General features: G+C 44.2%; 1 protein-coding gene and 1 pseudogene across 1 annotated transcript in view; both read right to left on the bottom strand.

The window, feature by feature from the left end:
• SLC6A7 (solute carrier family 6 member 7) overlaps positions 1 to 26,850 on the bottom strand; it is a 237,857-nt gene extending 211,007 nt beyond the window's left edge. The window contains exon 1 of the mRNA XM_073621084.1: positions 26,491 to 26,850. Within this exon, the coding sequence (XP_073477185.1) occupies positions 26,491 to 26,523 (33 nt within the window). The 5' untranslated portion in view covers positions 26,524 to 26,850. The remainder of the gene's footprint in view (positions 1 to 26,490) is intronic.
• LOC141135809 (U2 spliceosomal RNA) lies at positions 4,323 to 4,455 on the bottom strand (annotated as a pseudogene).
• Positions 26,851 to 27,281: the final 431 nt, after the last annotated feature.

The following is a 27,281-nucleotide window of genomic DNA, read 5'->3' as shown; positions in this document are numbered from 1 at the left end:
AATTGCAGATCGCTGCCATTACTAATAAAAAAATTATTAATAAAAATGTCATAAATCTATCCCCTATTTTGTAGACACTATAACTTTTACGCAAACCAATCAATTTACGCTTATTGCACTTTTTTTTTACCAAAAATATGTAGAAGAATACATATCGGCCTAAACTGAGGAAGAAATTTGTTTTTTTATATACTTTTTTGGGATATTTAATATAGCACAAAAAATAAAAACCGCAGAAGTGATCAAATACCACCAAAAGAAAGCTCTATTTGTGGGAAAAAAAGGAAGTCAATTTTGTTTGGGTGCAACGTACGTGCAGTTGTCAGTTAAATCGACGCAGTGCCGTATCGCAAAAAGTGCTCTGGTCAGGAAGGGGGTAAATCCTTACGGGGCTGTGTTATTAGAAGTTAAAAGTGTTATTAACCACTTGACCTCCTGAAGGTTTTACCCCCTTCATGACCAGGTCAGTTTTTGCTATTCACCACTGTGCTACTTTAACTGGCAATTGGGCGGTCATGCAACAAATGAAAGTTATGTAATTTTTTTCACACAGAGTACCAGGATCTGGTGGACACAGCAGTCATGGGAATGGTGAGCTGTCTGCCCCTAACCCAGAACATATACGTAATCCAGCCTGCCTGTGCCGCCCAGCCACAGTGACAGTACTGCGGTTGGTCTTAAAGCAGTAAAACCACACCAAACAGAGCTGTACCTCGAAAAAGGGTATAAATGGTATAAAACTCATTTGGGTGCAGTGTTGCATGAACAAGTATTTGCCAAACTATCACATCACTGAAAGCTGAACGGGTAAAGTATTCAAGCTAGTACTCAACTGGTTAAGTAATAAGTGTACTTTTAAAGAGCTAATTTTTATTGCACCTTCTTCTCTCCCCCCAGCACTTTCAATATAGAACATCTATTCCTAGAGCCCTGCTCCTTCCAAGATCTTTACTATCTGCTCTACCCAACACCCTATATTCTCTGCCCATAAGTTCAATGCTTTGAAGATTGGTATTCAGTGTTCTCTATTCCCTTGTATGGAAAGTAAGACCACAGTAGAAAAAAGCAAAATTGACAGTTTTTGGTTTGCCAAAATGTCACAGATACAATATGGTAATATGGATGAAATGAATTGGAGTCAATGGGGTAGGAGAAAATACTGTTCTTGACTGACCTGCTAGTCACTTGACTACTGTTTGTTAAAAAAAAAAAAAAAGGTGTGAAATTACTTTGTTATGCAAACAAAGATGTTTCCCACCCGTCCCACTGATCACGTTCCCACACGTGATCAGCAATTTAACACACCAAAAAGATCAGGAAAAAGCAAAAACAAACTGTTTGCTGTATATTTACCTTTTTTCAAGTTGCTATTTCAAATTACACAAGAAAAGGCCTACAAAACTTTGGTATTTAGACAATGTTTTTGCATGGAAAGAAATTGGTGCTGAGGTTGACTGTGGTCCTGTAATCAGGACCCCTTTCACCCACCCTGCTCCTTTCACTTGAACAGTGGCTCCTTTATGGAATCATGTTGTCTAGTAATAGCATCTGCACAAAGCCACAAGGGGTTATTGTTCTATTTTTGCATTGGGTACCCCCATAAAATCCATACTAGACCCTAAAAGGTCTTTTTATTTTTTACTGAAATTTTTGAGAAAAAAAAAGAAACAATATTTTCTACTTTCTGTAATAAAACATATCCAATAAACAAAAATAACACTTATTCATAAATTTAGACCAAAATGTATTCTGCTACATGTCTTTGGTAAAAAAAAAAATAGTAAGGCTTCATGAACACAGGATGTTAGAAAACCTCTTCTGAACGCTGGAACTTAACAGCTAATAACCGACAGTTAAAATGTCCATTTTGCCACTTTTACATGCCGCATTTATGTGCATTTTGCGGCGTTTACTAGTGTTTGCGTTTAGAAGCGTTTTTCACAGATAACCTCAGTAGACCATCCCAAATGCCCACAATGCATGCAATCTCTATCTCTATCTCTCTCCTTGCAGCCAACAACAAGGGCTCTGGAAAGACTTTTTCCCCATTGAAAACGCCTATAAAAGAAAACGTTTATAAACGCGAGTTGCAGCGTTTAGACGCATTTGCACGCTATTACAAACATTTGCAGTTTCAAATGTCACTAAACTGAACGCAATTTTTTGCTTTCAGAAAAATGCTTTTAACCTCGATTGCTTCTAAACTACTATATACACCTGAGTGTACATGTACCCATAAGATAACATTGAGGAGAGTTCAGGGGCTGCTGAAAAAATGCCCAACTGCTCCTAAACGTCCATTTACCAGCTGCAGTGTACATGAGGCCTAAGTGTATATTAATTGGTTTGTGTGAAAGTTATAGCTTATACAAACTTTGGTCTATATATACTGAAATTTATGCAGCTATAATGCTATACTGATAATGGTGGTGATCAGCAATTTATAGAGGGACCAGGGCCGGTCTGGGAATAAAAAGCAGCCCTGGAAATAATTTCATACCAGCCCCATTATTATACCAGCCCAACAGCATACCATCATTGTTTTCTTGTTCATAAAAGGGAAAACCATGCATTTTAAAGCACATTTGAAGAGTGTATTATACTCACCAGTGCCCATCAGCACAGCCTCATCGGTGCCCATCAGCGCAGCCTCATCAGTGCCCATCAGCGCAGCCTCATCAGTGCCCATCAGTGTAGCCTCATCAGTGCCTATCAGCGTAGACTCATTAGTGCCCATCAGTGCAGCCTCATCAGTGCCCATCAATGCAGCCTCACCAGTGCCCATTATTGCAGCCTGTTTAGTGCCTATCAATGCAGACTCACCAGTGCCCATCAATGCAGCTTCATTAGTTCCCATCAGCTCAGCCTCATCAGTGCCCATCAATGCAGCCTCACCAGTGCCCATCAGTGCAGCCTGATCAGTGCCTATCAATGCAGCCTCACCAGTGTCAATCAATGCAGCCTGATCAGTGCCCATCAATGCAGCCTCACCAGTGCCCATCAATGCAGCTTCACCAGTGCCTATCAGCTCAGCCTCATCAATGCCCATTAATGCAGCCTCACCAGAGCCCATCAGCTCAGCCTCATCAGTGCCCATCAGTGTAGCCTGATCAGTGCCCATTAATGCAGAGTCACCAGTGCCCATTAGTGCAGCCTGATCAGTGCCTATCAGTGCAGCCTCACCAATGTCCATTAGTGCAGCCTTACCAGTGCATGGGGACCAGTACACCAAGTCCTGCCTCCTGGACCGGCTCCTATGATGGACGTCACACGCCAGACATGCCAGACTCTATCGAAAAGCCAGTGGCGTGCAAAACACACCTCAAAAACTTCCACCCGGTGCCAAAAAAAAAGTGCCCACACATAGAGAGTGAAACACAAAAAACGTGCAACGGGTGTACAGAGTCCTCCACTAGGGAAGGACCTTACCCTGATCCCCCGGGGCGTTAGGCTCCAGACAGGGACTGAGGTACTCAGACAAAGGGTCCATCCGGCCGAAACCAGGCGGACCCCCACAACTGGAAGGACTGCCGAAGCAGACCAACCCAAGTACAGTGGGGCTCTCCCGAAGAGAGACCCCTCAAAGGAGAGAGCGAACCAAGCCAAAAGGCCTATGTCCACCCCCTCCCAAGACTTTCAGAGTAGGCCCGAGGACCCACACCCTACTCGCCACACAGTGACAAAACGTGTATACAAAGACAACCAAAAAAAGACGAAAAGGTGACAAACAGGGGTAAAAGAAAGAGTGGGGAAGATAGTGAGATGGGAGAGTGAAAGTGGCCATTGTGCTATACAATGGCCGGCCCTCCGGCCAGGCATAAAAATTTCCCCTGGTCCTGGCCAAAAGGCCCGGCCCAAGAGGCAGGTGCGAAAAACGTGTGTTGTGGTGAAGTGACCATGGTGCCATAAAATCAAGTGCTTTCACACCGTGACTATACGGCACCCCTGAACTGCCACTTCAGGGGCACATTCACCACTGGCTTTTCGAAAAAGCCCTGACCACCCAGCCCAGACCACAGCAGACCCCACCACAGACAGGAAGGATATGGAGATCAGGAAGCCGGAAAGAGCCCTTTACCATCAGGCTCTGCCGTCGCTCCCATCACTCCTCCTAATTACATTCGGGAAGTACTTGCCACTCCCTCCCCCCCTTGCAAGGCAGGAGTAAGCGTTCTCTCCCAAATAACTGTCTGGAGCTAGATCCGCCCCAATCCAGGCCAGAAGGCCAGGGTCCCGACCCTCTGGTTCAGACCCCGTGGTTCTCCATCCCCATCAGAAGGCTTCCCTTTCGGCTACAAACCGCTCCAGGTCACCTTCACTCCAGCAGGTTTTGCATAGCAACCGCAATCCCATCTCTATTTCGCCATAGATCAGGGACGGAAGCAAGCGCCACCTCCTGGAAACTGATAAGAACAGATACTACACTTGATCTTAGCCAAAAGGCCGAGAAGCGAAACGCCAGACATGCCAGACAGTGAAGATGAGACTGACATACAGGAGAGCCTCGGCGGTTCCCCATCCGTTCCAACTACAGGTATGTCACAAACTGCCTTTATGAAACTTATGGAGACTATGCTTCACAAGGCCCTTAAAGTAACATCAGATCAGATTACCAATAGCCTGACACGCGAGATACGCGAGATACGCGAGATAGGGCAACGCACAGCAGACCTTCAAACAAGGGTCGACGACATGGAATTAACCCTACAAGAGCAGGCACAAGAGCAAATTGCCCTCAGAGAGGAGAACTCCATGCTTTTATCCCGCCTCGAGGATGCGGAAAACCGCTCCCGCAGATCAAACTTACGCCTCAGAGGCATTCCAGAAACAATTGATGACTTGCAATCTTTCACTACAGCACTATTCCAAGAGCTGGAGCCCTCCATACCTATCGAGCGCCTTGAGTTCGACAGAATCCACAGAGCTCTCACCAAGCGCCAGACAGACGGACCACCAAGGGACATTATTATCAAGCTGCATTTCTTCCGCACGAAAGAACAGCTCCTGGCAGCCGCCCGTAACAACAACACCCTTCAATTTCAAAGTCACACGTACCAATTGTTCTCTGACTTAGCACCCCTCACGATTGCTAAACGTCGTGCTATGAAGCCTCAACTGCAGGTACTTATACAACACCAACTTAAGTACACGTGGCGGTTCCCATTCGCATTACAATTCTCCTATCAAGGACAGCAACATACCTGCACCACCCCAGAATCGCTCCAAAGACTGCTGGAATCACTTCACCTGTCTCCCCAGACCAACCATTTCGATACGTCCCTTCCTCGCACACCAGCCAGATCCGCTTCTCAACCATACACCACGACCCCTAGACGGAATAACCCAGGGCCGCCATCCATCCGGAAAGGAACCCCAGCCAGATCATCCGAACACTCCTATCTCAGCCCGAAATCCCGAGCCCCACGCTGAAGACAAAGGAACTAACTTTTTTCTCTTATCTACCCCTCTTTTTTGAGCACACAGGTACTCGGTTGCACTTGCAGTGATTGACTTCACCTCATTTCAAGAGACCCTCCTTGCGACCGAGACCTGTCGGAAGACCTCTACCGAATATGGACACTCTACACTCAGAAAATATTTCCTCTTCAGGGCTCATAGGCCACTTAAGGCCTCCTCAGGTTCAGTTGTTTTGTTCTACTTTCTCTTAATGTTTTAAAAGTTTTTTATTTGATATTATTGTCAAGCCGTTCTCAAATACACACTTGCGTAATGTACATACCTAGCGTGTGCTTGGCCTGGCCTACTGATGGTGAGCCAGGTGAACCCCGCTACTTTGCCAGTTTCGAATTCAAGTATTGACAATGAAACGGTTATACAGCTTTTGCACTTTGGTTAAAAAACCACAATTATCAGGTACACCTTCTTAGTAAGTATCCCATGCCCCCCCCCCCTTTTTTCCCCCCTACCCCTCTTTCCCCCCTTTCTTCCCTTCCCCCCCTCTCCTCCCATCCACATCCCTCCCCTCCCCCCCTTTTCCCCTCCCCTTCTTTCCCCCCCTATCCTTTCCTGTAATCCCAAGATATTGACCCCTCATGGGAACGACATTCACCGAGAACGTACACATGTACCTATCAGCTACTGAAGTGAATTGTACCTTTCGTTCTTACATTTCCCATCCTCCACTTTTATTTTGATATTTTACTGTTATCTACATTACCTGGGGGCAATAGGAAATGACTTGCATTTTTTTTTCCTCTTTTTGTTTTTATTGTTTGTTATCCACCTTACTTAACTTTAAATTGTTCTTACTATCCCCATTTGCGGCGGGGAGCAGTCAATGCTCACCCTCTCTACGGTGCACTCGCTCTTTGACCGGACTTTCGGTTGCAGAGCCGGTGCACACATTGGTCGGGCACTGCTGACTTGCTGCCCCCCTATTAGGGGGAGCACTCAGTACATCGCCCGACACCCTATGCTCTCCCTCTCCCTCCCTTCTTTCCTCCCCCCCTTTGATTCTACACTTGTACTCTCTAACCTTCTTTGTGCTGGTCAGCTCGCGCGGGCCCTGTATTCTTTGTCATTGGCTTCACAAACACCCTATAATGGCCCCACTTGAAATTCTTACGCTAAACGTTAAGGGACTAAACTCACCACATAAGCGAGTAAAAGCATTTCTAACCTTCGCATCCTTAAAGACTAAAGTCGTAGCCCTCCAGGAAACCCATTTTTCCACACGCCAAACCCCGAGCTTCTTTAGCTCTAGATACCCACAAGTATTTACTGCTTCAGCAAGCACAAAACATAGAGGAGTCTTGGTAGCTTTCCACCACACCATGCCATTTACCCCCCTGTCTGAGATAAAAGATCCTGAAGGTCGCTATCTCATTCTCGTGGGACTATTGCAAGATGTAACCACAACCTTCGTCTCCTATTACGCCCCCAACACAAACCCAAACCCCTTTTTTTCACATTTATTACAAGTCGTGAAAACACATTGCAGGGGAACCTTGTTTCTATGCGGTGACTCTAACTCAGTACTGCAGCCACACATAGATAAATCACCCTATGCCCCAGAACATTACACACCTTCTACACAATTCCATAAACTAATACAGATGGCCTCCCTCTTGGACACTTGGAGAGAATTCAACCCCGCTAAGAAAAATTACACATTTTACTCACACCCACATAAATCTTTTTCTAGGATTGACCATATATTCATTTCCATAGCATCTGCCCCACTCCTCCTCCACTCACACATCCAACCAATTACATGGACAGATCATTGTGCTGTTAACACCACAGTCTGTCATCCTTAATTCCACAAGCAACCAACAGATCATGGTGTATGAATGAATCTCTATTGACCAACCCATCATACTGTCTGGATATCCAGGTAGCCCTTAAGGACTATCTTACACACAACGCCACCCCTGACATCTCCCCCATCCTGCTCTGGGAAGCACATAAACCCGTGATACGAGGCACATGCATCTCAGTAGCGTCGCACCTTAATAGAGACAAGAAACACAAATTACGTCAACTTGAATCAGATTACCACGATAGTTTCCTTTTATTCCAATCCAACCCTACCGAAACGCACAAATTAACGTTAGAAAAAATTAAAATAGAGCTAGATTTACTTCTGGCTGAGACGGCTGATAAGGCTATCCGTAGGACTAGCCACACGATCTACACTAAAGCGAACAAACCGGATACCTACCTGGCTTTACGTCTACGCAGACCAGACCGTACTCGTATTCCTATTAGACTCAGACTGGCTAAAGACACAATCACTAGCAATCCTGTTAAGGTTCTCTCGGAGTTCCGTAAACAGCTAGCAAATCTCTATGATTCTAAAACAGAGTTTCCATTGCGTCAAGCGGAGAAGCTGTTTCATAATTTATCTATCCCAACCCTATCTGAAGCCAGTCGCGAGCTTATGGAGAGTACGATCACGACAGATGAAGTTTTAGCAGCCATCAAAACCCTCAAACCTCATAAGCGCCCGGGCCCGGATGGCCTTCCCAGTCTCTATTATAAAAAATTTGCTGCAGAACTATCTCCCCTTCTCACCAATACTTTTAACACTGTACTAAAACAACACTCTTTTGGCAGAGACACATTGACAGCCCTAATCTCAATGATCCCCAAACCAAATACTGACAGTACACTATGGTCCAACTATAGGCCAATTTCACTTCTCAATGTTGATATCAAAATCTTAGCCAAAATCCTTGCCCTACGCCTCAATCCCATCATTGGAGGTTTAATACACAAAGACCAGGTTGGCTTTATACCCAAACGACAAGCGAGTGACAACATCAGACGTGTAATTTTTCTACAACACCTGGCCCGCTCCCGTAAGATCCCTATGCATCTCCTCTCCCTAGATATACGGAAAGCTTTTGACACAGTCTCCTGGCCCTACCTATTTTATATCCTCCAGCGTTGGGGCTTTGGCCCAAATTTTTTAGGTTGGATCAACGCCCTCTACAACCACCCACAAGCATATGTGCACTATTCCGGATTTAGGTCAGATCCCTTCCCAATCGCACGGGGGACTAGACAGGGCTGCCCCTTATCTCCCCTGCTTTTCGCACTCACTATCGAACCTCTAGCAGCCCTGATTAGATCTAACCCTGATATTCGAGGCTTGGAAGTAGCATCAGTTTCCCATAAATTGTGCCTCTTTGCTGATGATGCACTAATGTTCATTACGTCACCCCATACTACGTTACCAAACCTTATGAACACCTTAGATAAATTCTCCCGCATATCCGGGCTTGAAGTCAACCAATCAAAATCCAGGGCCCTTGATGTGTCTCTGCCACAAGCTGATCTTGAAACATTACGTAGAAATTTTCCCTTCCACTGGTCCTCCTCATCTATTCCATATTTAGGGATCAAATTAACTAAAGACCCATCCAACCTGTTCCAATCTAATTATCTCCCAATGCTCTCTCAATTATCTTCACTACTTAATTCCTGGCTGCCACTATGCGTCTCCTGGTTAGGACGCATCGCAGCTGTAAAAATGTCTCTATTGCCAAAACTTTTGTACTTGTACAGAGTGCTCCCTATTACAGTTCCACCCTACTATCATAGGATTATACAAAACAAAGTTTTCAAATACATTTGGGGTCCTATTAGACCCAGAGTGGCGAAACCGGTTCTCCTTCGCAACAAGCTCTGTGGTGGCCTGGGCATTCCCAACTTTTCACACTATTACCATGCAGCCCGCCTAGCCCAATCAATATTATACCACGCTAAAACAGAGACACCACTTTGGTTTGCCCTTGAGGCCATAGACCTACATCCCATTAATGTAGCTAATTTACTATGGCTCCCTACATCAGCACGTAGACCCATAACTAATCCACTAACTCTACACACGCTTAAATTATGGGACAGATTGAAAACCCCCTTTAAACTAATTTCTCCACACTCCCCACTTCTATCTTATCTAGGCCACCCCCAATTCTACCCAGCTTGTACAGAGCCAACCTTATTCCATGCCTGGGTCCGGGCGGGTCTGACTCGCATATGCGATTTAGTTAGCGGAGACTCTGTAAAAACATTCTTAAATATCCAGGAACAAGCACAACTCCCTCACAGAGAATGTTTCCGCTACCTTCAAATTAAACACTTTGTGCAAACAATTATAAAATCTAACTCTGGACTAGACACTCTGACTGAGTTTGAGCATATGTGCGACTCGGACCCGCACGCCCCAGGTATCATTACCCGCCTATACTCCCACCTTACATTGCCGCCCCCAGATCTCCCCACCTATGCACAGCGCTGGTTAAGCGACCTCAATGTCACCCTTGAACTGGATGACTGGACGACCATATGGTCTAACACAAAAAACTCATCCCAAAATGTTGTGGCTTCAGAAGCAAATTATAAAGTGTTAATGCGCTGGTATCTTGTTCCAGCTAGAATCGCTAAAATTCTACCTGAGTCCTCTCCAAGCTGCTTTAGGGGGTGTGGAGAAAGGGGCACGCATCTACATATTTGGTGGACATGCCCCCTGGTACAGTGCTTTTGGGCAACGGTATTCCAGATGGCATCCACCCTCCACCAAATTACCTTACCTCCCAGCCCTACAGTGGCCCTCCTTAACCTTTTTCCACAAGATTACACTAAAACACAACTCTGTCTCCTCCTACACTTATTTACCGCAGCCAAACAGACGATCGCTAAGGCTTGGAAATCACCTACTCTTAACATAGTTGAAATGAAGAATAGGATTACCCAAGCAATGATACATAGCAAAATTGAAGCAAGAATCCTAGATAAAGTCCCTCAACATACTAGAACCTGGCAACCCTGGGTTGAACATTTTTTACCAGCAGATATTGACGAAAGCCTGGTGTTACTTTAGGTGAGACTTAACATCACCTGGAGCCTCTGGAATAGTTCCTGTACCCGCGTGGGCTGGCCCATACTTCCCCCCACTCTCTTTCTCCTACCCACATCTTCTTCCCCTAGCTTCCCTCCTTACTACTACTTTTCCTCTTTTCACTCTTCTACCCCACCCTACCCTCTAAATTTAAATATTGGTAATGTACTCTGTTACATGCAATGGTTCTGGTGGCCTCCCCGCCACTGTTCTTGGGGAATGGTCATCACTTTATTGTAGTAAAACTGGGAACGTAGCTCCCTTTAGTCTTTCGTATATCTAATCATACTGATTCAGCATGTTGCTAGACTAGGAATACTCCTGCTGTTATATTATCCAGTTTTCTGTATGCTCATGTTCTTCTACATTACTTTTATGTACACTGTCATATGTTCTTACGATACTATGTATTGAACTTAATGTAGCAGTTGTATGTGAAATTACCAATAAAATATTTGAAAAGAAAGACTCTATGGGCAAGGGTTCTGGCATGAATTTTCAGGAGGTTGCCACTATTTTATTTATTTTTTGTCATTCTTGCTGTAGTATGTGCAATCGCAAAGATGACATCATAGAAAGAAAAGGAAAAAAAACATTGGTCAGTAATTTACATTTCCCTGCTAGCTTCTTTGTTTTTGTAAAAAATGGCATGGGGACTCCCCAAAAGTCCCCTGAAATAACATACCAGACCCCTAAGTCTCAAGTATTTATTTTGGGAGGTCCAATCAAGCTGGCAGGAAAATTTCATTTATGGGAAATATATATACATATATATATATATATATATATATATATATATATATATTTTTTTTTTTTTTTTTTTTAAAGATTAGTGTTTGGAAAGCACACATGTGACGGATTACCATGTATGCGCCCAAATGCCACCAGCTTGTAGTGGATGGGCACTGTAGTGGCCTGTGGCAATTTTGTGCATGCGCAGATTCTTGCAGCTTAGTAACACACTGCCTCCTGGGATAGCTGTGACGTAGCAATCCTTGAAGGCAGCGGGGCCTGGCCTGGCAGGAAGTGCTGCTTTGCAGCACAGAAATAAGCAAAACAGTGAAAAATAGAATACTTTTTGCATTTGTGAAAGTGGGAGGGGGAAGGGACAAAATAAGGTGAGTTTGTTTAGGTGAGTTAGATTCCACTTTAAAGAGTATATGCATCGATAAAGATTTGAAACACATGCAAGTGACTGGACAGTCAGAAAGAAAATTTGATGGATAGCAAGCCTCCATGGACCCTCCAAACCATATGGGCCCAGGAAGAGTTGTACCCTCTTTACTGAGTATAAACATCCTGAAAAGTGGTTGAGACATGACTTAGAATGTGGCACCACATTCAAAATATTAGCAAAGAAAAAGAACCAAGGACACGTGTATTGACATACTGTAATACATATTGTGTTTCTTAGGATCAATAGGACCTCCCGAGGAAGCTATATGCAAAACGCGTAGTGATCCCTCGGTGCATTGATTTCCTGTGGGGCCCCGCGATATGTAAGGCCTTCTGCACATACCGGCTTTAGAGTCTATCATATCTATGGGCATACCTACAGGGTTTCTCAAGTGTTCATATAGGTCTCACCTAGGTGGGACAACACCACACAATTTTGTAATGTATTTCAATATGTGTTGCAATATGTTTTATTATACGACGTTAAAATAAATTCGGATTTTTATGCAATTGAGTGCTCTCTTTTTCATCTAGGGTCTACTTGTGACTACCAATTTAAAGTCCATGAGTATAAACATCCTGCAAACAATAAAAGGTGCAGGTATGACTTATGTTAATCACCCTGTGCTCCTTGCTTTTATTTCCATATTAGTACATATTAGGAAGTACAGGCATTCCAACTGTCAGGATGATTTGAAAGCTTACCTGGTGTAGATAATGATTACAATTTTACCTGACTAGCAAAAGTGTGTCCTTTTAGGCAAAGGAGTTATTAAGGAATGGAACGAAATCTGTGATATTTATACAAAACTGTGCTATTTTTATAAGGAGATGATGGCCTATTTATTAATAGAACACCCGTAGCACTTCAAGTTTTCAACTGTGTTTCCTTTATTTGATATTAAACTCATACTTTACATGATAGAATATTTGTTACACGCTATCTAAAACAAAATGAAGTGTGGTCCTGTGAATCAGTTCATTAAAATGATACATGTTGTATGAATACTGTGATATAAAACTTGAGGTTTGCAAGTGACTGTCAGTCCTGAGTGGGGGGTCACTGCATGTCTAGATCGGTGTGGATTACTGTCATTGGGTCAGTTGGGGACATGATAGGTCTGGTGGTGGTTGTCATTGTGCTGAGGACAGTGAGGAGGAGACAGGATGCTGCTACAGATATATGAGGAGAATGGGCATTACAAATGTGACAATAGGGAGGTTGGGCAGGTGTGATTGCAGGCAGCATCTTTTTGGCTGTGTAGCAGCTGATGTGTGCAAACATAAGAAAGGCAATGCAAATTGTGGGAGAAGGGTTTTGCAAGTTATTATCTACACTCATCGTCCACTTTATTAGGTACATCTGTTCAATTTCTTGGTAACACAAATTGCTAATCAGCCATTCACATGGCAGCAACTCAGTGCATTTAGGCATTTAGGCTGGGTTCACACTGGTCCGACAAACGCTCCGACATTGGGAGCTCATGTCGCATGACGTGTGAAATTTAATGTTTCCCTATGGGAGCCGTCCTAACTGGTCCGACACAAGTCGTTCCGACTTTAGAAATGCTCCCTGTACTACTTTGGTCCGACTTTGATCCTACTTCAGCCTATTGACTATCATTGAAGTCGGATCAAAGTCGGATTGCCGTCTTGCATGATCCGACTTTGGCACGCGACTTGTGCTCAGATGTTCTTGAGGGGGAACTCCGCGCCAAATTTTAAATAAAAAACCGGCATGGGTTCCCCCTCCAAGGGCATACCAGGCCTTTGGGTCTGGTATGGATCTTGAGGGGAACCCCCTACGCCGATAAAAGCGGCGTGGGGGTCCCCCCCAATCCATACCAGACCCTTATCCGAGCAAGCAGCCCGGCCGGACAGGAATGGGGGTGGGGACGAGCGAGCGCCCCCCCCCTCCTGAACCGTACCAGGCCGCATGCCCTCAACATGGGGGGTTGGTGCTTTGGGGGAGGGGGCGCGCTGCGGCCCCCCCACCCCAAAGCACCTTGTCCCCATGTTGATGAGGACAAGGGCCTCTTCCCGACAACCCTGGCCGTTGGTTGTCGGGGTCTGCGGGCGGGGGGCTTATCGGAATCCGGGAGCCCCCTTTAATAAGGGAGCCCCCAGATCCCGGCCCCCCACCCTATGTGAATGAGTATGGGGTACAGCGTACCCCTACCCATTCACCTAGGAAAAAAGTGTCAATTTAAAAAAAAACACTACACAGATTTTTAAAGCATTTTATTAGACAGCTCCGGGGGTCTTCTTCCGACTTCGGGGGTCTCTCCGGTTCTTCTCCACGCTCTCCGGATCTTCTGCCGGGCTCCTCCGCTCTCTTCTGCTCTTTTGCCGCTCTTTTGCTAAAGCGGAGGAGCCTGGTCTTCAATCTTCTGCCTTCTGCCCTCTTCTCCTGATGTTGACACGACGCTCTCCCCGGCTAGAATGCTCTCTGTGCGCTCTGCTCTGACTTATATAGGCGGTGACCCCGCCCCCTTATGCCGTCACAGTCCCTGGGCATGCTGGGACTGTGACGGCATAAGGGGGCGTGGTCATCGGGTGATGACCACGCCCCCTAAACGTCACAGTCCCAGCATGCCCAGGGACTGTGACGGCATAAGGGGGCGGGGTCACCGCCTATATAAGTCAGAGCAGAGCGCACAGAGAGCATTCTAGCCGGGGAGAGCGTCGTGTCAACATCAGGAGAAGAGGGCAGAAGGCAGAAGATTGAAGACCAGGCTCCTCCGCTTTAGCAAAAGAGCGGCAAAAGAGCAGAAGAGAGCGGAGGAGCCCGGCAGAAGATCCGGAGAGCGTGGAGAAGAACCGGAGAGACCCCCGAAGTCGGAAGAAGACCCCCGGAGCTGTCTAATAAAATGCTTTAAAAATCTGTGTAGTGTTTTTTTTTAAATTGACACTTTTTTCCTAGGTGAATGGGTAGGGGTACGCTGTACCCCATACTCATTCACATAGGGTGGGGGGCCGGGATCTGGGGGCTCCCTTATTAAAGGGGGCTCCCGGATTCCGATAAGCCCCCCGCCCGCAGACCCCGACAACCAACGGCCAGGGTTGTCGGGAAGAGGCCCTTGTCCTCATCGACATGGGGACAAGGTGCTTTGGGGTGGGGGGGCCGCAGCGCGCCCCCCTCCCCCAAGGCACCACCCCCCATGTTGAGGGCATGCGGCCTGGTACGGTTCAGGAGGGGGGGGGGCGCTCGCTCGTCCCCACCCCCATTCCTGTCCGGCCGGGCTGCGTGCTCGGATAAGGGTCTGGTATGGATTGGGGGCGACCCCCCACGCCGTTTTTTCGGCGTAGGGGGTTCCCCTCAAGGTCCATACCAGACCCAAGGGCCTGGTATGCCTCTGGAGGGGGAACCCATGCCGGTTTTTTATTTAAAATTTGGCGCGGAGTTCCCCCCTAAAGATTCATACCAAACACAGTGCCGGCATTGGCGGGGATCCAAGTCGGATCCCCGTTCATTGAAAGTCGGACACATGCCGGCTTCATGTCGCAGGGCAAAGTCGGATCCAAAGTAGGACGGCTGTCGTGTCGCACCAGTGTGAACCCAGCCTTAGACATGAAGATGATTTGAAGTTCAAACCAAGCATCAAAATAGGGAAGAAAGGGGATTTAAATTGGATGTAAACCCCAAATTTTTTTTTTTTTTTTTTTATGTCATAATCTAGAGTATAAGATTTCCTATCATTTGAGCCCAGTCTTGCCACAAAGAGTTAATCCAGCTCTGAGCAATCCTCTTTTATTGTTCAGTGAGATAAAACTTGACAAACAGAGAAAAACTTTGTCAAATCCTCTCCCTTGCTGTGAGTGACAGGTGATTTACATATCTCATGCACTAGCCTAAGACATGCATTATTTTTTAATTCCCACCCCCACTCCTTTCTTCAGCAGCTCTGCAAAGATTGACTGTTCCACACCTCAGCATGATTTGGCATGCTGAAGTCATGTGGTTACTTTCCTGTCTTTTCACTGGATGTTAGAGATCATTGCAAAAGTTCAGTGTAAGAAATACACAGGAGAAAATGCATATTGACAAGGGCTAGGTAGAGGTGGGCGGGGAGTCTACTGACATCACGACTCCACCCACCGAGCTCCAGACAACAGACCCACCCACAGAATCTGCAGTTTTTGGGTTCTCAGATGGTAGGGTCAGGATTTGTCATAAACATCATGAAAGCATGGATCCATCCTGCCTTGCATCTACAGTTCAGGCTAAAGGTGGTGGTGTAATGGTGTGGGGGATATTTTCTTGGAACACTTTGGGCCCCTTAGCACCAATGGAGCATTGTTTAAATGCCACGGCCTACCTGAGTATTGTTGCTGACCATGTCTATCCCCTTATGACTTCAGTGTACCCATCGTCTGATGGCTACTTCCAGCAGGATAATGCACCATGTCACAAAGCTCAAATCAATTCAAACTGGTTTCTTGAACATGACAATGAGTTCACTGTACTCCAATGGCCTCCACAGTGAACAGATCGTAATCCAATAGAGCACCTTTGGGAACACGAGATTTGCATCATGGATGGCTCGGTTTTCACAGATCCCTGAGAGGAGAGCTGCTGACTGTCAGTCAGCAGCTCTCCTGCTCTGCCCCCCCGCGCTCTTTGGAGCGCTGAGCTGTGGAGGGACACTGAGACTGCCATCTATCAAGGCAGCTGGCGGATCCAGACTTGGGACTGGTGACGTCAACAGAGAGCGGACTTCAGACCATTCTCCGCTGAAAATGGGTCACAGGAGTGCAAAACGAATTACACTCCCAGAGGAGGAGCCCAGCCTAAAAAGCTCAGGCTGGACTTCTCCTTTAAGTGGACCTGAGGAGGACACATCCAAACCTCACCTTGTAAAGGGTTTCAATAGAACCCCAAATCTCCACCATCAGCTCCCCCATATTGTTTGGCACAGTGGCTACAGGTAAAGTGGTCTTGGCAGAGCTCTATCTCTCCCAACAGTGGTAAAAGTACACCATGAAGCCCACCGATCACCATCTTATACCAGGAAACAAAACCAGATCAGGCCACAGAAATGAAGCTGGTTGATCCCCCCCACCCTCCTGCAGGTTGTAGCACACTGTAGTACTGCACATCCCATACTGACTCAAGGGAATAGCAGCTCTGCTGGAAGACAATGTTGAGCTGTGACACTTCTCACACTTTACAGAAATTAAGCCCAGCTGCTCTGCTTAGCAACCTCATTTCCACCACTTGTAGCTTATATTTTAGTGACAATTATAACCCCACAGTCTGATGTACAACACAGAGCACAGCTGACATCCAGAAGCAACATAGTATGTGTCTCATAGAAAGCAAACTCACATTTCTCTCCAAGAAACATGGACCAGATGATCTCCTATCTGGAAGCTTTAACTGGCCAGAACACTATGATTCCCCTCCTAACTCACAATTCTGATGTTACACAGCACAGATAGAAAGGTATCTCATGTAGCAAGAGGTCAGCATTTTAATCAACATAGGAAAGATTGGAGTGTGTACACAAATCATGAACAGTTTGGTGTGAGAAGTATGAGCAGCATCACCAAAATCTAAAAGAGGCTGCACATGTACTAATCTGTCTGAACAATGTCTGTTAAAACAGAGCCCTATATGTGCATAAAATAAACAAACATAAATAAAGTGCAGCACTCACTAGTGTTGAAAATCTAATATATTCTCAATAAATTAATATACAAATAATCACCATCACACCACAATAAAAAAATTAAAATCATAAAAGACATACTCTTGAGAATTATACGATACTGATTCTTTCTATAATGTAACCCAAGCCCTTTGACAAAGTCTTGACGACAAAACACGTCAAGCAGAGCTGGATGACGTTATCACATTGCAATTAGGAAATGCTAGTAAATATCCAACAGCCTGAGTTGGAGTTGGGAAACGTTTTCCTGATCTATTGCTCTATCTTCACGGCTGAAAGGCCTGTGGCAAGGGGACTGCACAAATACTATAAAACAAAATTGCTGGTGGCCCCAATTCTGTGGTTCCAGGCCAGGTCCATCAGACCTGGCCTGGACCCTAATTCTGTGGTTCCATCAGGTCCACCCACCCTGCTCGAATGCAAAAACGGAACAGGTTTTTATGGCATGTGTTCCAGACAGAGGTCAGGCTCTCCTTCTCCTGGCCACCACTTGTTCCCTGCCTGAGCCAGTGTTTACACTTTTTCCACAGGTAAAGGCCACCATGCACACCATCAGAATAACAAGGTTACATTTGCTTCTTGTTGGAACTTTAAATTTACATGCAACTGGCCACATAGTAGTCTATAAAATTTTTGGTTTTCAGGCTCTTCGGGCCCCCATTTGTAAGATATAACCCTATGGATTATTCATGTGTGAATTTTATAGTTACACATGTTCGTTTAATCTGGCAGGCTGGTTGATCGATCAAGTTAGGTACAATCAACTTGGTACACTCAGCCTGCCTATACATGGTTTGAATCTCGGCCAGTTCCTGCTGATCCGGCCAAGATTTGAACCATCTATGGCCGGCCTTACGCTCTACATCTTCGCTTCACACTCCGATTTCTTGAACTCCATCTGTCCTTCATACCTATCTCCCAACTGGACAGGAAGTGGGGACCTGTAGTTGGGAACTAAGAAGAAACTAACCTTGTCCCTAGTTTGGACTATGACAGGGTCCTACTCTCATACACCACAGCTGTTAGTAAATCTAAAGGAGATTTTCATCAAATGGTGACCATGCACATGCAGATCTAATCAGAGAACAACTACTTCAACAAATTAATTGAATTGGTTAAAATAATTTATTCTAAATTTGATTATAACTTTTTTAGCAGTAAAAATCATGTAACTTGGTTCTGATAAACATAGTTGAGTTTATATAAAAGGGTAAAACTTAATTGATTTGGTTAAAATATGTATGCTAAATGCAGCTACTGGTTACCTGAATTTTTATGAAATTTCAGAACAAACAAACTGGCACTTAATTTTCAACTATCCTTCAACTGATTATTAGCTTAAAATATTTGTTTTGAATAATGATGAATCAATCTTAAAACCAAAAATTGCAAAAGAGATCATACTTTTCCCAAACTGATCCGTTTTAATAGACAACATGGGGATCAATTCAACATTGATCACCTGTGTTTATTTATGTCCAAAAGATCAGCCTAAATCGATCATAAGTCAATTCTCTGTTACAAATTGTTGCATACAGTGCATGTCCTGCATTGGTATAAAGACAGGCCACTGAAACTTTTTTGAAAGGAATGTAGGGGTCGCTGTAGATTACTCCAGGTCTCCTTTGCAAGTTCAGAGGCTGTTAGACCCAGACACAGTTCCATGTGCAGTGCACCAACAACACAAGCTCAGTCTAGGACAGTGGCACCGCAGATGTTTTGGAACTACATTTCCCATGATGCTCACCTACACTGCAGAGTGCATGAGCATCATGGGAAATGTAGTTCCAAAACATCTGGGGTGACAAGGTGTGCCATCACTGGTCTAGGGGATGTCTTTTTTTTGTAGATTTATTGTAGCAAACAGGAGAAAGGGATAGAGTGCAGGATATTCCAAACTTTTATTCCAGAAATTTGCAGGAGGACAATCTTTAGACAAAATTCTCTTGTAACAGTCTTTGCTGGAGATAAGAGGGAATGGGCAGCTAATCTGGAACTCTATAAGAGAAGTCATAGTCCTTGCAGCAACATCTGGCACTTACATCCCCAAGCACATGCAAACATGGCATCCATAATCAAAGTCTTACTCAGAAAGTCCAAGGACAGCTGTCTGCTACCCAGACTCCATTCAGCCCTTTCCAATGAGGAAGAAAAAGGGCCATTCACATGTGATATTCTCCAGCAAATATCCTTTAGTCCAGTGGTCTCCAAACTGCGTCTCAGGGGCTGGATGCAGCCCTTTGCTTACTTTTATCTGGCCCTTGGGGCAATATTCCCCCCACTGTCAGCAACAGTGAGCCATAGTTCCTGCCCCGACAGCGGGGTACTATTCTTCCCACTGACACCAATGAGGGGGTACTATTCCTCCCACTGACACCAATGATGGAGCAATATTCCTTTCACTGACCCCAATGTTGGGACACAATTCCTCCCACTGACTCCAACAATGGGTCACTATTCTTCACAGTGACACCAATGATGGGGCACTATTACTCCCACTGACACCAATGATGGGTCACTATTCCTCCCATGGACACCAATGATGGGACACTATATCTCCCACTGATACCAACAATGGGACACTATTACTCCTCCTAATACCAATGATGGGGCATTGTTTGCTCCCACTGATGCCAGGACATTTTGTTCTCCCACTGGCCACAGTCCGGCCTGTAGCTGGCCAGCTAAGACCTGTCCTAGGTTGCTAATGTGACTTACATGCATATACAGCTAGACCTGCTAATAACCTTAATATAGTTTATATGCTCACATGTGAGAGATAAAAAGCACATTTACTGTGACTTTATATATGGATGTCATATAAACAGTTGTATATTGTGTTCACAGAAGCAAACCAGAAAGCATAGAATTAAGCCTTTGTGACTCTCAGGAGATTTGGCCAATCACAGCCAATCTCACACTGAGCAAGAGTTTTGGCCAATCACTGCCAGCCTTACACCTATTATTTTGTCTGGAAATTACCCAGCACATTGCTAGATCTCATTATATCAGAGAGAGTGGACCTGAACAGATTGCAGATCCAGCCAGAGTTCAGTTTTATGGAAGCAAGTGGCCAAAATAGGTATTTAATACAGTCATATATGTTACTATTGTTAAATAATGTGATTAGAACTGTACAGGCATACCCCACTTTTAAGTACACAATGGGGTTTATTTACTAAAGCTGGAAAGTGCAAAATCAGGGTCACTTCTTCATAGAAACCAATGAGCTTCTAACCCCAGCTTGTTCAATTATGCTTTGGTAATAAAACCTGAAAGCTCATTGGTTTCTATGCAGAAGTGACCCGATTTTGCACTTTCCAGCTTTAGTAAATAAACCCAAATGTGTACTTAAAAGTGGGGTATGCCTGTATATTGAACTAGTTATGTGTTCACTTGTAGTTCCACCAAACCAAACAAACCAAGCAAACAAATTTTCAAACAAACGTTCAAACATTATAGCAAACGTTCAAACAAGCAAACAAGTGTGCAAACTGCAAATTGCAATATCAAACAAGTAAAACTATTTCTTAAGCCTCAGATATACCTCTCAGAGAGATCATAAAGTGTCTAAGGAACTTTAAAGTGAAAGTACAGATACTGAAGAAAGAAATACATCTACCATTTTATGTAAAATGACAAGATTGAACAGTTGATTCGCCATTTTGTTATACTTTATACAACACATGTTTGTACATGCACTACCTGCTGCTAAATTGTCAGTGTTATATATGAAGAAAAGCTGAAGTTAATAAAGAAGATATCATAGAAGTATGGTGTGCTCTTTAAACCTACTGCTTCCATAGAATGGCGCTAGAGGAATTATAGAGTAAGAGATAGTCTTATTTGGACTAAAAGGTCAGAAATAAAATTCTTCTAATGCCACAGCGCATAAGGCACTTCATAGTGCTGCGCCTGCCACACAGCCCCCCTAAAGTTCGAGGGACAGTAAACTGGTCCTTTGTTTATAAAGTTTGGAGAACCCTGCTTTAGTCGAATCTCTTCCAGGCCCTGAGCCCAGCACATGCTGAGGTCCAATAGCATCCTTCTCAGTAATATACATTGGCTGCCTTTCAAGGGGCAATAGTCCCAGGATAATAACACTCAAAGCAGCCCTGTTAAACATTTTTCATATCCCCAGCACCTTCTGGGTGCCCCTTCCCAGGGATTGGCTGATGTCCAATACATATTCATAACCAGGGCTTTTTTTCTCAGAGAATAGGTGCAGGAACTCAACCATGCCCGCCACACACACATACCTGCCAAATGGCATCAAATAGTGCATACAACCCCTCCCTCCACTGCCCTCATCTTCTCCCCCCTCCTTAAAAGCTCCACCATCTGTCATATTTCTTACCTTTGTTGCAATATTAAGCTGAAGCACCTATCCGGCTGTAGTACCTCCCAGTATACTATACTATACTACAGTCACTTGCAAGGGAGATCATGCAGTAGGAGCATCAACAACTGGTCACCAGGGGAAAAATGGAGACCACAGAGGGTGTAGCCTACCACGCACCCTCTCCTGCCCATGACTGCACTGAACCCTGGGCACCCATTCTGTATCTTCCTTGTGCCTGTCCGGCACTCAGTGGGATCTGCGCAGGAGATCTGACCTGTGGGAGCTACTGGGAGATAAGCTATCACTTGTAAACGCAGAAGCTGGACTTCAGTGTTACCAAGTGATAGTGGTGAGCAGGGAGCAGAAAACCTGAGCCAGAGGTGGTGGAACTGAGTTCCCAATAGTTCCTGCTGAAAAAAAGCCCTGTTCATAACTCAGACAGGAACAATCAACTACCAAGCTTAGGAAAATCTGGCCAGACCTAGAAGATAGATTGTTCCACTGATTACAGCAGAACCAAAAACTCAATTTACCCTGACTAGGGCAGGGAGCTATAGGAACAATCATCCGAATCATGAAAACAATCTTTACTGACAAAAAAAAATAAATAAAAAAACCATATGATGAAAATAATTTGCCAGTAACACAACTTTGTGTCATTTCAAGGTATTAATGGAGCTGCTGGTTGCAGATGTTCTTAAATTTGTTTGGCAGCTCTGACGGAGGAGCTAAGGGCCAGGAGGGGTTTTGGATGCAAAGATAAAAGGTGAGGAGGCACATAACACAGCTTAGTTGAAGGACCTGTGTACAAGGGCTTATGTTTATATCTAAGCTCCTTCTCTCCCCATACAAGTCAGTGACACTTCAAAAGCAGCTTGAAGCAGGTGATGTGTTTTAGAAGGAGGTCAAACACATGGCTACCATACAGGTCAATGCACTTGTTTCTCCTTTTAACTTCTATACCTACCTCTCTGAAGATGCCCATACTGTAGACCTACAAAGGAGGTCATACAAGCATTTAGATCATACTTTCCTTCATTCAGTGAAGAGGTTAGGAGAAAAGTAGAACTGTCAAAGATTTATTGGAGGAATGATATCAGGATATACTTTCAAACGTGACTGATAAACAAAAAGATCATACATTTTGCTTGTTGATAGCTCAATACATTTTGTTTCATTTATAGTGATATGAAAACAATGAGCTGAAGGATGTATCACTCACAGGAATATATTATGTCCTTCAGCCCATTGTTATTTTCGTTATTGGTTGCATGTGAACCCCTAATCATGTTGCTTTCATAGTAAACCTTACCCTTGTATGGCTGGCCTGCAGGAATTGTTTCATTATTTATATGCCAGTTATGATAAGGTCAACTGTACCAGCGTAAAATGTCATAGCAGGTTCTTTTATTGGGATAGTGCAGATTTTGTGCTCTTATAAAGGTGGCTGTATATGCAGGGGTGGTTTTTCATCATTGGCATCTGTAGGCACACAACGTTTGAAATACAAATCAACCCTCTGCTATTTTAAACTGAACATTTTCTTCTTTTACTGGTCCTAACCTAGCTAAGAAAAGTATAGCAATGTGTAGCCTTATACACTACAGTAAAACTCCAGCCTTGTTTCAGTCTGACACAGTGTACATAGGTTTCTCTCCTGTAGCCTGATTTCATTGCATACAGTGAACTCACAGTGTGCAGTAAGTAGAGTAGCCATCATTTGATTTGTCTCTACTGGAATGGGCTCAATAGACACCGAGGTAGAGATTTACTAAAACTGGAGCACTCAGAAGCTGGTGCAGCTGTGCATAGTAACCAATCGACTTCTAACTTTGGCTTGTTCAATTAAACTTTGCCAGTAAAACATAGAAGCTGACTGGTTTCTATGCACAACTGCACCAGATTTTGCACACTTTTAGTAAATCTCCCCCCAACTGTCTACAAGTATGTCATCCTTTGTGAAGTGAAAGGCAGGTGTAGAGCTTTGACCCATTGGGGGAATTTACTAAAACTGTTACACACTTAATCTGGTTCAGCTGTCCATAGTAACCAATAAGCTTCTAGGTTTTATTGTCAAAGCTTAATTGGACAAGCTGAAGTTAGAGCTGACTGGTTACTGTGCACAGCTGCACCAGATTCTGTGTGCACCAGTTTTAGTAAATTTCCCCTATTGCATTACCATCTGGGTTTACTGCAGGAGATCAAAGACTGTAACAAAGCGCTGCATAAAGTGTTGGCGCTATATAAATCCTGTATAATAATAATAACAATAATAATAACTAGGTCACCTGGACATCCCCTGGGCCCTAGGCTTCTGCTTCAGGGCCTAGGGGTTTAAATCTTTGTTTTCCCATTTAGCTTCAATTACCTTTTGATCTTGCTAGGTTATACAGTGTCTCTTGGATACCCTGTAGTATAATGGTCTCCAAACTGTGGCCCAGGGGCTAAATGCAGCCCATTGCTTGCCTGTATCTGGCCCTTGGGGCATTATTCCCTCCACTGACATGAGACACCATTCTGCCAACTGACATCAACAATGGGGCACCATTTCTCCCACTGGCACCAACAATGGGGCACTATTTCTCTGAATGATACCAAGGATGGCACATTATTCCTCCCCTAATACCAAATGTGGTGATGTTTACTCCCATTGATAGCAGGAAAATTTCCACGCCTGCTGGCCACAGTCTGCCCCCCCCCCCCTCAAGTCTGAAGGGCAATAAACTGGCCCTTTGTTTAGAAAGTCTGGATACCCCTGCTATAGAAGGACAATAACGCTAGACCAGCAGCTCCCAATGCTGTAGTAGCCTTGTTCTCAACACAGAAGGCATCATTTTTGGTTGGAGTCGCTGTACTAAAAAAATCCAATGTTAGTACAGTGATCTCCCTTGCTGAGCCATTGTGTTCTGACAGGGGGACAGCCCCCCGTAAGAAAACTGCAGCCAGTTTTCGGGAGGCAGATCTCTGTTGTTCATGAGCCTTCGACAGAAGCCAGCCGAACGACCGGCTTCTGTCGAACCAGCTGCCGTGCACACAGGCCGAATGCTGGCCGGTTTCTATTGAACTGGCCGACATTCGGCCCACGTGTACAAGGCTTACGTTCATTTGGGGACATAGTTGTATTCAGTGTAAGGTGAATGTGAGTCTGGGTGAAAGCCCAATTATGCAGGTTGCTGAGTTCGAATAGTTTAGGTATGTAGGAAGGGGACTGAGAATGATGTTGTTCTGCCTTGGATAACATATGCCTCAGTCTGCAGATTGTTTAGAGAAAAGTCTCCATCCTCCCTCCCATTTTAAAAAGTTTTGTCGTTTGGGAGAGGTTAGAATTGGCAGTGATGGAAAAAATGGCTTCCTATGATGGAAACTACACAAATAGCACGGAGTAGCAATTAAGCACACATGATTGCACAATGCCCATAATGTGCACGATTAATCACTACCATTGGCTACATGCCACTTGTGTAACTTACACCATAGGAAGCCCATTATTCCACTTATGTAGCAAATAATTGCTGCTCGCAGTGGTGTGATTGTGCTACAAAAATTGTTGTAGCTATAGCTTTCCAGATAACCTCCACCTTCAAATATCTTAAAAATCGATCAGATGTGTTTAAAATTGTCAGACGGTCGAAATGTTTTCAGGAGGGGAATTTTGCGAAGCAAAATAGGGCACACATGTCGGGAAGGGGGGGTTGTTGGTGCCCTGTACTATTTAGATTTATACTGTACTGTTCAGAATATTCTTATCTCTATAAATGACAGTGCTGGTTGCCGGATGTGAGTAAATTAAGCCAATTGCCTTAGGCCCCCTTCCCACCTAACCATTCTATTGTGGTGTCATAATGCCACACATTAACGCGCATTGCATCCTAGTTGTTTGAATGGCCTGTCAATGCACCACAACACACATAAAATTTGTTTTTCTGACGCAGCCCGCCATAACGTAAGGTAATGCATTACAAGCAGTTGTGGTACACTACAACTCAGATGCATTAGAGATGTGTTGCTTTTGTGTGTTAGGGTGCCATTCAGAATGAATAACGCCCTGATTATGTGCATTGTGGTACATGTTTAAACGTGCCTGCGTTACCACAACACATAGGTGTGAAGTCTGCTTTAATAATGCTTCTGACATAGCCAGTTAGGTATTTTCATTGTTCACTCATTGATAGATAGATAGATAGATAGATAGATAGATAGATAGATAGATAGATAGATAGATAGATAGATAGATAGATAGATAGATAGATAGATGGATAGATAGTTTTACACATAGGTTGGACTTGATGGACTTGTGTCTTTTTCAACCTCACTTACTATGTAACTATATATGCATAGGTAGGGTATACCTATATGAAAAAAAGAAAATATGTGTATATATATATATATATATATATATATATATATATATATAGTGAAAAGGCCAAAAATCCCCGACTCTATAGACATTATACTCTTTCATGTGCCATGCATGGAAGGGGTTAATCCATAAGAAGTCCCCTACACTGAGAAAATCATTTTTTTTTTTTTTTCTACACACATCAAGACCCACTTGTATCTCCGCTCTAGCAAAAAAAAACCCACAAAGCACAGATAAATAGGACTTGCTCCCACTATATCAAAGAACAACATTTGCGTTTCATTTCTTTTTTTCTCCACCGTAATGTCTGCCTCTAGATCAACTTCCCAAATAATCCAATTACAATACTCGCTCTGCTTTCTCCAGATTGTCGTTTCATTCACAATAAAGCCATTCCATTATTTCCTATGCTAAAGATTTGCATTCCTGTGTATAACAGGTACCTTGCCTGCTGTATGCTATTGAGAATCGTAAAGAAACAGTGTTGGGTAGACAGAGCAGTGAATGGAATTAGAGGAATACAGAGTCCTTCTAGGTTTATGTCTGTAGTCACAAGAAGCCTGTTACCTACCTGCTGCAGATGATGTTCTTGGTACCGCTTCATCCTGTTGCTCGGGGCTTTCCCCGTCTCCGTTTCGCTCCGTCAGATTCTGTGCCCACAGCTGGGAGATGAGGCCAGCTTGCTGGAGAGATGTTTTTGCTCGCCGGCTCTCCCTCTTCCTCTCTCTCTCTCTGTATCTCTCACACTCAGGTGATTGGCACAGAATGGGGATGAGTCTTTTCACTGTTAACCCCTCTTAGGAGATGAGCGAAGCAGACAGATTGGAACCAGGATTTCCGAGTAGGGGGTCTGTATAAACACATGAACACTGATGTTAAAATGCATTGCATGAACGTGTATTTCTCAGATTCATTCAGATTCCTGTGCTATGGAAATATATTCGCAGTGAGAGACAGCGTTGGCCATCAAGCCTTTGGCACAACAGAATCATCGTTATCATTTGCGAGAAATATTTGAAAAATATTATGTTGTCTTTTATTTGGTATTTAAAGCTCACTGTTTGTTTGGTGCACAAATAGTACAGTAGTGGTCTTTTTTAAATAAAGCAGCTCCGAGAGAAATGGTAATGTGCAAAGGAGAGTAACCTGTATCAGCCAACCAGATTTCAGTTTGATAGAGCCAGATCAATGAAAACTGAATTCTGAATGATTGAAGAAACCCTGTTGCCAGAACATTAAATTCAACAAACTATTATAATAGACTTATATAACGCCAGCAGTTTGCGCAGAGCTTTACAAAATAAAGAGAAGACAGTACAGTTGCAATACATAGTTACTTAGTTGGTAAGGCTGGAAAAAGAC

Source organism: Aquarana catesbeiana, linkage group LG03 (genome assembly GCF_042186555.1).
Source record: "Aquarana catesbeiana isolate 2022-GZ linkage group LG03, ASM4218655v1, whole genome shotgun sequence".
Taxonomy (NCBI): domain Eukaryota; kingdom Metazoa; phylum Chordata; class Amphibia; order Anura; family Ranidae; genus Aquarana; species Aquarana catesbeiana.
This window is presented reverse-complemented; position numbering and strand designations above follow the sequence as displayed.